General features: G+C 36.0%; 1 protein-coding gene across 1 annotated transcript in view; it reads left to right on the forward strand.

Annotated features, from left to right (window-relative positions):
- LOC115435750 (dolichyl-diphosphooligosaccharide--protein glycosyltransferase subunit STT3B-like) overlaps positions 1–10,012 on the forward strand; it is a 165,262-nt gene extending 155,250 nt beyond the window's left edge. The window contains exons 13-16 of the mRNA XM_030158356.1: positions 5,539–5,712; positions 5,880–5,993; positions 7,429–7,638; positions 9,020–10,012. Of these exons, the coding sequence (XP_030014216.1) occupies positions 5,539–5,712; positions 5,880–5,993; positions 7,429–7,638; positions 9,020–9,100 (579 nt within the window). The 3' untranslated portion in view covers positions 9,101–10,012. The remainder of the gene's footprint in view (positions 1–5,538; positions 5,713–5,879; positions 5,994–7,428; positions 7,639–9,019) is intronic.
- Positions 10,013–17,091: the final 7,079 nt, after the last annotated feature.

Consider the following 17,091-nt stretch of genomic DNA (forward strand, 5'->3'; position numbering starts at 1 on the left):
TGCAAACGGATCCAGAATGGAAGAACTGTTCAGCGTTCTTGCCATGGATTTACTTGAAATAATTCATGCGAAAACTGTGAAAATTAGCATTTACCTCATGAGACCTTGAACAATCCCAAAGATCCCCGAGTACTTTTTTACTCATGAATTTTTTGAGGGTTAAGAGTCTTCTAAGCTGCGCCGTTTTTGTTATTTCTCACTGGATTTGGTTGGAATTTCTTCTGAACATCCGCAAGTTTGCAGTGTTTTCATGTAAAAAGCTGCTGTTGACATCAGATAAACAAACCGGGCTTCCTTACAGGGTTTTTTACAGTTTTAAAGGAGTGATATTTTTCTTTTTTAAATGGAAGTATGCATTTTCAAACATTTCCCTGTGGTCTACATGAACTAAATGCTCTGCTTCGGTCTGAATTTTTCATTAACCCTTTCATGCATAGCGGTCACTCCAGTCAACAGCTATTCTCCAGTTGTTCTCTTGTATATTCATGGATTTTGTTGTTTTACTTGCATATCAACCAACACAATGGACGCTTATGCAACACCCCCTACATTACAATTCATACCATTACTGTTCCTGTTCTTGCTAAACCTGATCTGTAGTAACATATTTGAGTCTAAATCAATTGTTAATTATCAGACTGTAATTTAAATTTCTTTTAAAACAAAAAGTTGTTTTTTTTGTTGCATATTATCTGACTGAGTAATAACTAGTATTATAGTATGTTAAAATGTGAGGAAACATCAGATTCAAAGCTTTAAAAATGACTTTATTTCATAGTTTTCACACAGTATGTCAGTAAGTACATGTTTCTTTGCTTCAGAAATTAAAAGCATGGTGTCCAGCTGAGGGGACATTTTTGTAACTCCATGAAAAATAGTTTCATAAAGAAATTTCAATCGCATCGTTTTTTTCATGCCTAAAGAGGAATAAAAACATTCAGGAAAAAAAATCTTTGTTTCAATAATCATAATTCATGCATGAAAGGGTTAATTCAACTCCACAGGTCCATCTTCAACCCTATTTCTGAGTAATGACACCAGAAAGGTAATTTTGAGCGCTGACCCTTTAAATGCACAAATCACTTCAGGCCCCGCCCCCTTTAGGTTATTGGCTGTGCTTTCTGTCCCATTCAACCACTTGTGTTCATTAATACAACCAACAACTGAACATTTTAGGTAATCAGCTCAAAATTTGGACATATTTTCAGTTTCTATTAAAACCGCTGCTGCTGACAATTATGTCGTACTCAGAGAAATGTTCATCAGAAGTCTTGACCTAATATGTGCAAATGTCATCACGTAACTAATTATAGACGCAACAATTTAACCCTGTAAATCCTGAACCATTAAATCTGACAGAAAATTCCAGTTCTTTGAAACTGGACCCTTTATTGGTCCTTATGAACAACCAATAAAAAGTTTTCAAATATCAATTTCAATGTATGATTTTCAATTTTGTATCATATTTGATACATTGGGTCTCACTGCTAAAATATCATTATTTTTGAACAAACAAAAACATAATATAACACAAACATGTCTAACAAATTGCGAATTTTGAAAAGGAATTTAAAAAGCTCTGCCTCCTTCCTCATTAATGACAGTCTTGTAGTGTCACCGGAAAGGCCTCTGGTGAATGAATCCCTCCCCCCTGGTGGATTATTTGTGTATTGCATGTATCTAATTGTATACATCGAGTTTTTCAAGAAAAAATATCACACTGATCATGTAGAGGGCTTCAAAACTCATGTATCAAATATGATACGTTTGGCGTTATAGGGTTAAGAAGGAATTGAAATAGTTTGTAGAAATCCACTCGATTTTTGCCAAAATGAATATAAAGATAGCTTTGCAGCACCTGGAGGGTTAAAATTCAAACTTTTTGAAATATTAGGGTCCAAATACACAAATAAATGAACCAAAGACTAATAAAAGTGGGTTTAGCAAAATATGACCCCATGAATATAGCTCTGTTTTATCGACAAGTTATTTGGTCTTGCAGAAATAATGTCATCCTTTTCATCCATTTTACTCAGTGGTTTTATTTCTTAGCTTGGTATTATGTTGACTTACAGGTTTTCTGTTTCTGTGCGATACCTTTCAGCTTGTTTTTAATTGGCTTCAGAGTAATCATAAGTTAAAACAGGATTTGGGTCGAGTTTCTGGATTCTTCAGGGTCCAGTGAGCTTAATAAAGGTTTTAACACTATGTTTTGTCCAAGAAAATCCATGACATAAAGAGGGAGTCGGTGCAAAATGACTCCTTTTGTAGTGTTTTCTGTGACAGTTCAGCTGCTTTGTCTGCAAGGAAAAAGAAAACTTATAGTTGAAGCACCAACTTTATTCGTTCTCAGGAAATAAGAAAATGATAAAAAGATAAAAGCTTCAGCCAAACTTTGGACGTTAGTGAATGGATGAAAACACCCATTGAATGCCCTGATGAAGAAACTTCATAGAAAGATGCTGCACATTTTTTTTTTTTTTTATATCTGCACAAAGAAACAGGTCCTGAAGGGTTTTAACTTCACTGTGGACGTGTTTATATGTTGCTTTGGTGTATTGCGCCTCCAAGTGGGCATATGTTGAATTACAGTCAGTGTAAGTAACTGGTGATGTGACAGAACTCCAGACCGAGGCAAAGGATGGAGGAGGATAGAAGCAAATTAATGTTTGTTTTAAGGCTTATAAAGGAATAAAATATATGAAATGAAATAGAAATAACATCACATCAGAATAAAACAATAATAAAACCAAAATTAGACATGATCTCATCCAGTAAAGTTAGTTTTTGTAAAGGTGAGTCTCTCCACCCTTTACACAGGGTTCGTACAGGTGCTTAAAATTCTTGAAAATGTTTGAATTTCAATGTTGTGTTTTCAAGGTCTGAAAAGTGCTCGAATTTTACTTTAAGTGCTTGAAAATGCATGCAAGTACTACTAAAGCTTCTTACAGAGAGGTGATACATTTTGAAAAATAAAACTTTATGCCAAAAAAGAAAATTTGTGGGTCTTCTCAGGTCGAATCCAGGTACATTTTTATCTTAATCATTTGTCTCGGTGCGTGTGTGTCTGAAGAACGCCAAGTAGCTTCTCTTTTTTTGGATAAAACTTTGTGTTCTCCTTTAATTTCTAAATTTTCTCTGATAATGAAACTTAATTTTAGATGATTATAGTATAATGTAATGTGCATCATTGTGATACAAAGTGAAAAAAAAAATAATCATGAGTATATGTATTCCTGTAGATATGTATTTTTTTAAGGTGCTGTGGGGAATAAAAATGAAAATGATCCTTAAAAGTGCTTGAATTGGACCTTGAAAAATGTGTATGAACCCTGTTTACATAAATTATCTTAAACTTTATATGACATGCTTTGTGCACTTTAGTCTATATTTAGGTTTTCAGATTGTGTGATTCTAATTAGGGCTGCACAATATTGGAAAAAACTGACATTGTGATTATTTTTTTTTTAACCCCGCGATATATACTGAAATATGAAAAACTACTCAGGAGGATATAACAGCTGTGTGGTGCCAACGTCAATGGTCAAACAAATTAGTTGTGTTTCCTCTTATTGCGTCAACAGATGTAAGACACTGTCGACACAGAACACGTTTCAGTTTCATCCTTCTTGTAGCTGAAACAATTCCAGATAACTGACATTGCTTTTCTTTTTGGCACCACGTCTTCATTTACAGTGATTTTCTCTGATTCATTGCTCATTTTTCAATATTGTTTCCAGTGACTCGCTCCAAACTGATTACGAATGATTGTGATTGGTGGATCGCTGTGTGCAGTGTGTGTCAGGTACCCAGGTTGAAATTAGATGAGAACATGTCGAGTTCATTTGCCTCCTACATTACAGGACCTGCGATGTGACTATTGCGCACACGTATATCGCAATAACGATGCTCATACGATATATTTTGCAGCTTTAATTCTTTTTTTTTTTCAACAAGTGTATTTATTCATTTTCAAAGAAAATAATCCCTCTACAACACAGGTGTCAAACATGCGGCCCGTGGGCCAAATCTGTGAAATGCACGAATTACACTGACGATGTTTATCATTGTAGTTTGGGTTCCACATTCAGACCAATATGATCTCAAGTGGGTCAGACCAGTAAAATACTATCATGATAACCTAGAAGTAATGAAAACTGCAAATTTTCTCTTTCTTTTTGTGTAAAATTACATGAAAATATTCACATTTACAAACTATACTTTCACAAAAATTGTGAACAACTTGAACAAATATGAACAAACTGAAATGACTTAAGCAAAGTGAGTGTAATTTTACCAATATTCTGCCTGTTACTAAATGTTTTGTGTATTTGTAATTGTAATGTAACTTGTAATGCACATGTGTAAATGATAACCCGAGGCATGATATTGTTAAAATAGCACTAATTTTTCTTAAAACATTTCCGGTTGTTCGTGTTATTCAGGAAACTTTGTAGACGTAAACATTTTCATAATGTAATTTTACTTTTTTCACTTATTATGTTATTGGTCCGGCCCATTTGAGATCATATTGGCCTGAATGTGGCCCCTGAACTAAAATGAGTTTGACACCCCTGCTCTACAACGAATGATTAATAATAAATAATACAGTAAATAATAGTACAAACCATGATGTAGGTGCGAAACAGAATTATCACAGTAAGGCTCATCTTCAGTAAAGTAGACATTTTCATTCATTTTTCATTTCATTTTATTCATTCATTCCAATTTAAATGATTGGAAAGGAGCAGGATGTAGAAAACTTATAATTCCTGCCCCTTTCTTGGAACATCTGCTTACATCAGATACGTTGCCATTACAGTTATTACAGTAAACAGTTTACCTGATAGTCAATGCAAATAAAATAAATCCAACATCCATAAGTTGAATTATGTCATTCCATGCTTTTATAAAGCTTCTCTATTCTTTCCTTATACAACCTCTTAAACTGAAAAATATTTGTAAAGCTTTTCTCTTCCACTGCCAAATAATTCCACATCCTGACACCCACAACAGAAATACACATTTTCTTCCCATCAGTCCGCACCCTTTGCTGTTTAAAATTAAACTTCCTTCTATGTTCTTCATCCTGTGATACTTAAACAAATAATCTCTGCAAGTTTGCAGCAAAAGTCAGTTTCTTGCTCTAAACACAATCAGCAATGTCCTTAATTCAACCAACTCTTTAAACTTAATCAACCCTGATTTAATAAATAACTCATTTGTATGTTCCCTGAAATTAACATTATACATGATTCTTATTGCTCTTTTCTGTAATGAAAACAATGGTTCTGTGTTACTCATATATGTGTTGCCCCATACTTCAATACAATAACTCAAATACAGCAGAATAAGTGAACAATATAAAATTCTCATTGCTCTATAGTCCAACACATATTTTGCTTTACTCAATACAGAAATATTTTTAGACACCTTTTTTTTTTACATGACAGGGCAGTAACATGCAATATAAGTGGTACAATCAGAGACATAAATTAGCTCTAATTCTAATATTGTCTCGTGTTTTGTTTCCTCCAGGTGGGAAAAGCCATGTCGTCCAATGAGAGCGCAGCCTACGAAATCATGAGGTCACTGGACGTCGACTACGTCCTCATCATCTTCGGGGGTGTGATCGGTTACTCGGGCGACGACATCAACAAGTTCCTCTGGATGGTCCGCATCGCAGAGGGGGAGCACCCGCGGGACATCAGGGTGAGGCATTCATCATAACGACAGGGTTTCATTTATCACAGGCAGGAAATGAGAGCCTCGTGTTTAAATGCACTTTAATGCTACCGGCCGGAAAATAAAATAACATCATGAATCAAAGTGTCATCTCTGCTCCTCTCCCTCCATCTGTCTCGTCTTCGTCATCCCAGGAAAGTGACTACTTCACCCCACAGGGAGAGTTCAGAGTGGACAAAGCCGGCTCCCCCACCCTCCTCAACTGCCTTATGTACAAAATGTCTTATTACCGCTTCGGAGAGATGCAGGTACGTCAATATCCAGGTTATTTTTTTTTACCTGTGGGGGTGTAAAAATAACTGACCAGACAAACTACTGACAGTTACAATGAGCCAACTGTTCATAGGAGGACATTTCTGCTTATAACATGTGCAGTTTTTACAAAAGATTGTGACATTTTCCATTATTTTCTCATTTGAGATTTGGTCATGAGTAAAAACAGAATTTAGACTCATTCCAGTGCACAGTCATTACACAGTTTAGTACATTTACTTTAAGTTATGGGATGTAATTGCATTAAACCTCTTGAGACCCAGTAATACATTTATATCCTGGAGGGACAAGAGTTTCACAGCTTTACTTACAAAAAAAACAAAAAAAAAAAGTTGTCCACTGCAAAGGACGTTCTATGAAAAATAAAGTAAAAAATGTATCAGACGAAACTTTTGCATTATGTTATTTCCAATCAAGATAAATATTTAATATAAAAAAGACACTTTTACTTTCTTGGCTCTCAAGAGGTTCACATTTCTGTTATTTATACAGTTCCAGGGCAGGTATATGAATTAGTATTAAACGCAAACGTGTCATGAATCTGTCTAATTTAACCCATAAAGACCCAAACATCCACCAACGACCAAAACCATCTACTGATCTAAACTGTTTAATACCTGTTGATCCTCGAATTCTATCAATACATGTAAATAATTGGTGTACAGTAGTTAATTCATCTTTTCATGGTCATCAGATATGAGCCATTTGGATGTTCAGAGACTCCATAGTTACCGTGGAAACACAGTCATCTTCTCCAACATTGATTCCTGGTAAAACCCGTGGAGTTGGATCAATGACAGTGGATGGAAACACTTGGTTTATGTTCAGTTTATGATATATTTGACTGAAAAAGTCTCATTTTCTTCAGTTTCCTCTGTTTTTGATATAATAATCCTCAACTTTAATCTGACTTTTCATGAACATCTCCATGATCAGTGAATAAAACATAGGAAAACACATGATTTTCACTGAAAAAATGCAAAATACAGAGGATAATATTGTAATAAATGGTGATAAATCATTTAAGAAATAAATATTCACTTGGGAACTGACACAAAACTAACACTGGGTCTTTATGGGTTAAAAAAAATGTCGTCCACTGCAAAAGACATTCCATTAAAAAAAAAAGTTGCATTGTGCTGTTTCCAATTAAGACAAATATTTAATGTAGAAAAGCCAAAATTTTTATTTTCTTGGATCTCAGTAGGTTAACATTTGTATCATTTATTCCGTTCCAGGGTAAGAAAACATGAAACATAAGAACTAAAATGTAAACATATCATAAATCTGTCTAATTTACGGAAAACCTTATTAATGATGTTGGTGACTGAGGCTCATTGAACTAAAGACTCACGTAGATGTTAAAGGCCTGATTCATCTTCATCCGTATCCGTTTTCGTTCATTTGCAGCTGGACTTCCGGACGCCGCCAGGCTTTGACAGGACACGTAACGCTGAGATCGGCAACAAGGACATAAAGCTGAAGCACCTGGAGGAGGCGTTCACCTCCGAGCACTGGTTGGTCAGGATTTATAAGGTGAAAAAGCTGGAGAACAGAGACCGTTTGGAGCACAAGCTGAGGAGCACCGACTCCGTTAAGCAGAAGTACACCTCGAAAAAGGTACGTTTTCAGGCGGGAAATGTGACGTTCACAGCCACAGCGGGTGTGTTTGAACGCACTCCACATTACACACAGGCACAGATACAAAGGTGTAGTTTATCCAACACTGATGTAACAGTAGATGAGAACCTGAAGACGACTGTATTCTGTGGATAGTGGTTAAAACCTGTGTGAAAACTAACTAGATGTCACTGGATTATACATTGTTATGCATATTAGTCATTATTAAGCACGAATTAGAACTGAACTGTTTATGAGAATAATACTGAAATCACACTACACTAAAGTATAAATGTGTTTTGATCCAATGTGTCACAACATATGATTAAAAATGACACTTTGTGACGCTACAGAGGTGTCCCGAGCTACAATATCAGTATCACTGCTCTACAATGGGAGTGGTTAGCACTCGTGCCTCACAGCAAGACGGTCCTGGGTTCGATTCCAACACCAGTCGACGGGGGGTGGGACCTTTCTGTGTAGAGTTTGCATGTTCTCCCCTAAATTGCCCATAAGTGTGAATGTGAGAGTGATTGTTTATCTTTATATGTTCAGCCCTGAGATGAACTGGCGACTTGTCCAGGGTGTACCCCGCCTTCGCCCCTATGTAGCTGGGATAGGCTCCAAGCGACCCCCGTGACCCTAGTGAGGATAAAGCGGGTTCAGAAAATGAATGAATGAATGAATGCTCTACAATGTCTTAGAAAACATCTGCTTCAGACATTAACCCTTTCATACATGAATTATAGAACTTTTGTCAAGATATTTTTCCTTAGTGGTTTTATTCCTGTTTAGGCATGAAAAAAACAATGTGATTGAGGTTTTCTTTTTAGGGAGTTACAAAAATGTCCACTCAACCGGACATCATGCATTTAAATCTTGAAGGAAAGAAACATGTATTTAAAACCTAATATCAGAAAGTGATATGGAACACAGTGACCCTCCACCACCCCCATAGCACATCATGTATATGTGCAATGACTATGCAAATGTGTAAATATTTTAAAATTTATCCTTAAATTTTTATACTTTTAAGAACCTTTATTTCTACCTGCCTTTTCTTTTGCACTGGTGTGTTGCATATAGCTACAGTAAACTTAAATTTCCCCATGGTGGGATCAATAAAGTCTTATCTTAATCTTATCTTATCTTATCTTACCGTATCATATCTTATCGTATTGAATCTTTATCTTATCGTATCTTATCTTTATTGTATCTTATTGTATCTTATCATATTTCATCTTATCCTCTATCCTCCCTATCTTACCCTTATCATATCCTAAATCCTTTGTAATAACGTCAGATTAATCCACTCTTATCATATATGAAGTTAACTGTCGACTTGTCCGCCTCACCGTGCCGTTTCCTGTCTCCTCTGCAGACCGCCAAGAGGAAGCGGGGTTACATCAAGAACAAGCTAAGCTTCAAGAAGGGTAAGAAACTGACCAAGAAATCTTTATAGGCGGTGGGCGGAGGCAGCGACCCGCTGTCGACGAGAGAGGGAAAAATCTGACGTCAACACAAACCTTCCAACGAAAACAAGCAGCAAACGTAATTCCACCAATCAAGTCGAACGCGGAACACCAGAGGTTCTCCAGACCCTTGTCATCCCGAGCGTACACATCTGGAAGTCCAGGCCGGAACTGTTTAACATCACCCAGGAAACCGGAGATCTGACCTTTGACCTGCTCAGCTCAGCGGGGGTCAAGGAGGTGGAGAATGGAGAGGGGCGGGCCAGTCCTGTAGACCCTCCCCACATTGGTTTTAACCTGAGGAACTGTGACCTTTGACTCGCATTTCTTTTTTTTTTTTTTTTTTTCTTTTTTTTTTTTTTTTTGTACTTGAATGTGCCGTGAGAGATGAGGCGTCCCCGACGGAGCGGCCGCCGTTCTCGACCGCTCCTCGCATCGCATCCTTCAGAGAGGTACAGAAAACAGACCACTGTTCTACCACGTCTCACACACACAGGAGAAACCCTGCGGCGTAGGGCTTTCACCTGCTTCGGCAAATTCTTCGTCAATATTAAACCTAATCTGAATGAAATAGAAAATCTACCGCTCTCTTCTTTAGTCTGAATCAGCAGCCGGCGTCACGAGCTCAGATGCTTTTGGAACATTGAGCCTCACAGTGGGAGAACAGGGACGCTCTACAGTCTGTTTACTGTTCACCATGATTCATTTCCTCTCATATTGTCTTTACAGTCTATTATCAGCAGCGGGCATGTACACACAGTATGTGCCAACGTCAGCCGACCTCATTTTATTTCAGTCGGTTTAAAGGATCCATCTGGTTTATCGCAGTTTAATTATAACGACCTCATATTGTGCTCGTGTTAGTTACAGTTTGAGATCGGGGGGTGGTTTTCATTTCTAAAGAGAAACTGAAAGTAGAAATACTACAAATAGATCCTTTAACTGCATCAGGAGAAACGGGCACGGAAAAAATTATTAGACCATCAAAAGTCACCAAAAACAACGGTTATGCAATCAAGTACTAACTCCTGTGTGTATCATGTGACTAAAACAGACAGAAAAGAAAACATGGAATATCTAAAAGCACTGTTTTTGTTTTAGCTATAGATGTAAGAACTGAAGTGATTTTGGTTTTTATCAAGAAAACATGTTAAATGGATAGATATCAGCTCTGAAATTAAACTACTATGAGCTATTTTTGTTGTCATCATTATATTTATCCAAACAAATGTACCTTTAGTTGTACCAGGCATTAAAATGAACAAGAAATTGAAGAAAACAAGGGGTGGTCTAATAATTTTTTCCGCAAAAAATGTAAATTACACAAAACTTAAGTGAAATTCTGTTAAATTTCATTCATTCTGAAGAGAGATTAGAGAGTATGTGTAACATTTCAACAGTTTATGTCTAATATTTAATAAATAGGATGAATAAGAATAGTTAAATGTTCAGTTTTGGAAAATAAAAACAAAAATATTGATAGTTTTTGTTATAATCCACTCATGAAAGGGTCAAAAGAATCACTGATATTCAACAGATGATGTCTTTTTGAATCTCTGATCATCTGTCGGAATATTCTGTGGATTTTCCAAATGAAGGTTTAAAGTGTTAAACAATTCCTCTCAGTGTCCGTTATCATCGTGTATCCAGTTTACATACTACTCTGCTGCTTTAGCTTTAACGTATTACACTCGAGTGTGCGCATCATAATCCTGAGCATCGAGGGATTGTTGGAACATTTCACCTTCGTTTAGGATCCAATCCGGCTTCACTTTGGTTTGTTTCATCAGGTCCCGTGTTGTAGAAATGTCGCTTCACTCCCAGATCTCAGCTGTTATTTTAGTTGTTTTTTTTTTTTCTTCTTTTACGCACAAGATAATTAGAATTTTTAAGGTGATTATCTTGTTTGTACGAGATTCTGGATTGTTTGCAGTAAATAAATATCAACTTTTGGGGTGTTAAAGGATTTGTACATAAGAAATGACGTCATGATGAACCTGTGGATCCTTTATATCAGGGGTGTCAAACTCATTTTAGTTCAGTCACATTCAGCCCAAATATGATCTCAAGTGGGCCGGACCGGTAAAATAATAACATTGTAACTTATAAATAATGAAAACTCCAAATTTTTCTGTTTGGTTTAGTGCAAGAAGTACAATTACAGCTTGAAATTGTTATATTTGCAAACTGTCCTTGTAGAAGCTAATAATGTAATAACAGCCGATAACGTAATAAATTTGCCATTTTTAAAATGTAATAGGCCAAAAAATGTAATATCTGGCCAACAGTGTAATAAAAGTCCTGACCCGATAACATAATACCTTTTGGCCAATAACGTTATAACTTATTGGCTGGTTATTACGTTATTGGCCTGGTAAAAAAAATTCTTTCCAAATGTAATAACTGAGCCAATAACGTAATAAGTTATAACGTTACTGGCCAAAAGCTATTCCGTTATCGGTTCAGGACTTTTATTACATTATGTTTTTGGCCTATTACATTTTAAAAATGGCAAATTTATTACGTTATCAGGCTTTATTATGTTATTGGTTGTTATTACATTATTGGCTTCTGCAGTCCTTCACAAAAAAATGCGAATAAGCTGAAATTTCTGAAGAAAAATAAGTGGATTTTAACAACAGAATGCATCCGCTTATCATTTAGACGTGTGTATTATGACTTATAGTTCACAAACATTTATTAACAGGTAGAGGTTGACAGATATCTACAGCTGATTTTTGAAGCCGATATTTAAGGCCTTTTTTTTTTTTTTTTTAAATGTCAATGTCAATGTCCTTTTTTTAAAAAAAAAGAAAGGACATTGACCATAAAATACAATTGAAACAAGCAATGCAGCAATATAAATTAAATTTCACTGGTCAACAACAAATTTATTGTTTCAGTTTTTTGAGCTGATTTAGGATAATTCTGGTGTGCTGAATCCAAAAATCACAGTAATTTTGCTCAATCAGGTCAACTTTCTGAATTATGCTACATATTGGCTTTTTAACATTTTTGCTTACATTTATGGGCATTTTCACATCATATGATACAAAATTCTTTCATATTTCTTGCAATAAACGAGTTCTGAAGATTTTACTTTTGCCAATTTATGATTAATGTTTTTTTTTTTAATACTACAGGTGAATGAAATGGCTTCGACTAGAAGATCTTGCAAAAATAAGCCTGACGTATTCTGCTACATCTGCGCTGAATACACCATTGTACCTAACAGGAATCAAGTCACAAGTTTCATAAAGTGTGCTTACCAATCTTATTTTGGTATTAAACTTGGTGACCAAGATAAAGTTTGCAAAAATGTAATCAATTTTGTGAGAAGATCAAATTTTTCAAAATCAAATTAGCAAAAAAACCTGACCTGATTGAGAAAAACAGATGTCATTTTTGGATTTAGCGGTGCAAAATGGTCCTAATTCAGTTGAAAAAACCTAGACAACTTACAAAAAATATTGTTTTGTAACCCAGTGTTATTAATACACGTACACATACTCATTTAACATTTTTAGAACTTCAAGTGCTGCCCACACAGATGCCTGATCAAAAATCTTCTAACATTTTTGCTACTGATCAAATATCGGCTTTCAAAAAAAAAAAAAAAGGCCGATATTGAAAAAAATCAATATATCGGTCTACCTCTCCTAACGGGCATCTGGAACTGAAAAATATAACTTATCAAGACTCAGTGAATCTCGTTACTGTCAGTGTCTTAAATTTCGGTTTGAACCACTCAGAAGGCCGTTTGTGGTCCGCGGGCCGCATGTTTGACACCCCTGCTTTTACCTTCACCTGGACACTGTCGGTGTTCAGATCCATGTTTGACGAATCTTTGGAGGGAGGATGGAAACGAACCTCTGCATGTGAACGGTTTCTCACACAGAATCAGCAGAATCCTTTGGCATCCACAGCCACTGTCAGAGTCCGCTCCGGAGGAAGTTAAGGTACGACGGCCCCAAGGAACAGGCGTTTAGTTCTGAGCTTCAGGAAATGCACGTGTGTGTAGCTTTAGTTCTAATCGGTCACTCAGATACTCCAGAGGAACCAGAGGGTTCTCGTACACGATTCAGTCAAATGTTCTGAGCTGTCAGACCGAGGCTTTGTGTGACAGTGACACGCATCTTCAGAGGCTTTTAAAGACACGACACACTTAAGTCTACGCTTTTCCATTGGACATCTGCGCAAAACTTTACCAATACACTGCAAAAATCCAAATCTTACCAAATGTATTTTTCCTCATTTCTAGTCCAAATATCTCATCATGTTTAAAATAAAACAGAATCACCTAAAGAGGAACTTTACAGTGAGATACAAGAACTGATTTTTAGACAATAGATCTGGAAAATCTGATTTCAAGAAATCTTACAAAGATAATTTTCACTTGTTCCATTGGCAGATTTTTTTTACTTGAATTAAGCAAAAAAAATCTTGAATTAGGCAAAAAAAAAAATCTTGAATTAAGAAAAAAAAAACTTGAATTAAACAAAAAAAATCTTGAATTAAGCAAAAAAATCTTCAATTAAGCAAAAAAAAATCTTGAATTAAGCCAAAAAAAAAAAATCTTGAATTAAGCAAAAAAAAATCTTGAATTAAGCAAATTTAAAAAAAAATCTTGAATTAAGCAAAAAAAAAATCTTGAATTAAGCCAAAAAAAAATCTTGAATTAAGCAAAAAAAAATCTTGAATTAAGCAAATTTAAAAAAAATCTTGAATTAAGCAAAAAAAATCTTGAATTATGAAAAAAAATCTTGAATTAAACAAAAAAAAATCTTGAATTAAGCAAAAAAAAAAAAAATCTTGAATTAAGCACAAAAAAATCTTGAATTAAACAAAAAAATCTTGAATTAAACAAAAAATCTGCCAGTGGAACAAGTGAAAATTATCTTGGTAAGATTTCTTGAAATCAGATTTTCCAGATCTACTGTCTATTAACCAGTTCTTATATCTCACTGTAAAGTTCCTCTTTAGGTGATTATGTCTTATTTTTAAGTGTGATAAGATATTTGGTCTAGAAATGATAAAAATACACTTGAAAAGATTTGGGTTTTTGCAGTGCATTTACTAAATGTGGAAAAAACACAAGTACATAATGTCTGGTTTTCCATTAAATCACAAATGCGACGATTTGTTTATTTACTATCGCGAGATAACACGAGAAGTCATTCCATAAACATGTCGACGAACATAAATATCTGTTGTTTTGAATCTAGAATGTTCTTAACTCCTCTATCCTGAATTAAATTTAAAAGTAATTTGGTTTCCTGGCGTGTCCACATACGGTGCCATGTTTATTCACTTGTTGTAACATCCATCAACATGCATTTTTCTTTGTTCATGGGACTCTATTTGCGCAAAAAGGTCTTTCCATTGCAGTTTTGTGCGCTATACCAACTTCACTACGCCTGAAAAACCACCTCTTACAAGCGCAAAAACGTTTCATCGAAGAACAAGAGTTTTGATTTTCCATTAGGCTTATTTTTATTTGCGCAATTTGAGGTTCAGTGGAAAAGCGACTACTGTCTGTCTGATTCCTCCGGTGGTGTTTCTTATCATCTCCACAGTTTTTTTTTTTTTTTCTTTTCTGCGGTTCTGTCATGCAAACCGTGTCACAAAAGTCTCTTACTTCTTACAACGTGTGATATTATTTGGGAGTGTAATTTGTTCCCTCTGCAAATCAAACCTTCCCTGTGCTTTAATTTGCCTTATATCGCTTCTCTAAATTTCCTAAAATTACGTACCCATCTTACTTTGATCCAACTTTGATTCAGTTTCCGTCAGAGGAACACCTTAAACTAATCAAATCACGAAAGAGGATCGCATCGGCCTTAACGCGTATCAAAAACCAATCATATCATTTCCAGCCGGACGGGGACGGGCAGCCACAGTATTTATTACATGGACGATGGAGGCTGCGATGACTCAGACGAGCGCAGCGTCCTGCGGCGAAGCAAAGATTTTATTTTGTTTTGATTTTCTAAGTCAAGGGTTCTTCCATCAATTGTAATGATCTGGATGCAGGTGTGAGAATGAAACATGCCTTTTTGAATAAAGAGGTTGAAATAACGCCGGGGCTCTGTTTCGTCTTGGGTTTTAAACATTTGTCTGTTTTGAACTGAATATTTTTCACAGTGTGAGTTCACGTCTGGACGGTTTCTTTTCTATTTCATACATCTTGAGTTTACACTTCAGCCTGAATTCAATAAACATCCACTTTATAAAAGAATAAGATGGAAAAAAAAAATAATACAAACACCTTTTAACAACTCAGACTGAAATATGAGGCGACTATACGCTGCATTTCATCAAGCATTAGAACCTAAAAACGATGGAAAGTAGTGTTTTAATCTGTGACCTGGTGGTATTTTTATTATTCAGGGTGTGGGCGCAGGTCTTGAAAGTCTTAAAAAGTATGGAATTATGAAGCACTGTTTTCCAGACCTTGAAAAGTCTGGAATTCTGTGTGAAAGTCTTAATAAAGTATGGAAAAAAGTTTATCTCATAGTCAAATTTTCTTCTTCTTAACCTTTATTTACATAAGCAAGCAATCCTCTGTTAAAACTCTCTGTTCTTATTTACAAATGCAGCCCGATCAAAGAGCAATGGATCCTGGGGGGGGGGGGGGGTAAGGTTAAACAATTACTGAAAATCAACGTGATATCATGACTATGCGTAAACATACACAGCACTTTAATTGAAGTGTTATCTGTTCACATTATAAGCTTTCTTCGTGTTTGTTCACACCGTTAGTAGCCCCCTGTCCAAACTGAATCGATGTGTCAAATACCAGACACTGAAGGTTAAGGTTAGGGTCATGTGAACCTGGAGATCTTGGTGTAAACTGACATGTGATTGCTAGTTAATGTCAGCCAGTGAAGGCCAAATGGCTTTGAATAACACGCAGAAGGTCGAAAATGCACAGGTATAGTGCGCCAAATGCCATAAGAACTGTCTTCTTTTTTTTTTTTTTTTTTTTCATTTCACATGTTTATTTCAAACCTGCTACCACATTTATACACTTAACAGACGACGACTGGATAACACATGGTTTGAAAAGGGAATGGAAGAAGCATTGCTTTTAAATCTCCAACCACACACAACCCATCACAACATTTCACTGCACCAAAACAATACAGAACATTACAAAACAATACAAGACATTATACAGGGTGTTTCAAAAAAAAGTATACACTCAGAAAAACGCCTAAAAAATGAAAATTTCATAAGTTTCAGAAAATATCTATATGGTTATTGATAGATCAAGGTCTCATGCTTTCATTTCCACAATGGCAGGTATCAGCCGTTCCACGTGAGTGAGCACGGTCCTTGTACTTTATTGGGATAGAAAATGGCTTGCTCACAGATATGAGAGGGATAAAACAAGATCAGACACCACTACTGGAAAGCTTAGGCAGGTGCTTTAATGCTGTGTAATTTACAAGAAAATTCAGTTAACCCTTCGTCTTCCAGAAGCCTCCAAACTTTGCACCCAGGTTGAGCCATCCAGGCATGACTACGTAAATTTCTCGGAAGCTACGAAGCACTGTTTACATTTGTCAGACCACAGTCCATTTTAGGCCTGTGGAGAGCTAAGGGCAGATTGAAATGGACTGTGGCTGTCTTCTTTGACAAATCAATGAACCATGGCCTTAAAAATTTGCACTTCCTGGCCTTCAAAATTACTGAACTGAATTGCTGTTTGAGTGAAGGAAGGCACAGCCTGGGTGCAAAGTTTGGAGGCTTCTGGAAGACAAAGGGTTAACTGAATTTTCTTGTAAATTACACAGCATTAAAGCACCTGCCTAAGCTTTCCAATTGTGTCTGATCTTCTTTTATCCCTCTCATATCTGTGCGCAAGCCATTTTCTATCCCAATTAAGTACAAGGACCGTGCTCACTCACGTGGTATGGCTGATACCTGCCATTGTGGTGATGAAAGCATGAGACCTTGATCTATCAATAACCGTATA

The sequence above is a fragment of the Sphaeramia orbicularis genome, chromosome 16, assembly GCF_902148855.1.
Source record: "Sphaeramia orbicularis chromosome 16, fSphaOr1.1, whole genome shotgun sequence".
Classification (NCBI taxonomy): Eukaryota; Metazoa; Chordata; class Actinopteri; order Kurtiformes; family Apogonidae; genus Sphaeramia; species Sphaeramia orbicularis.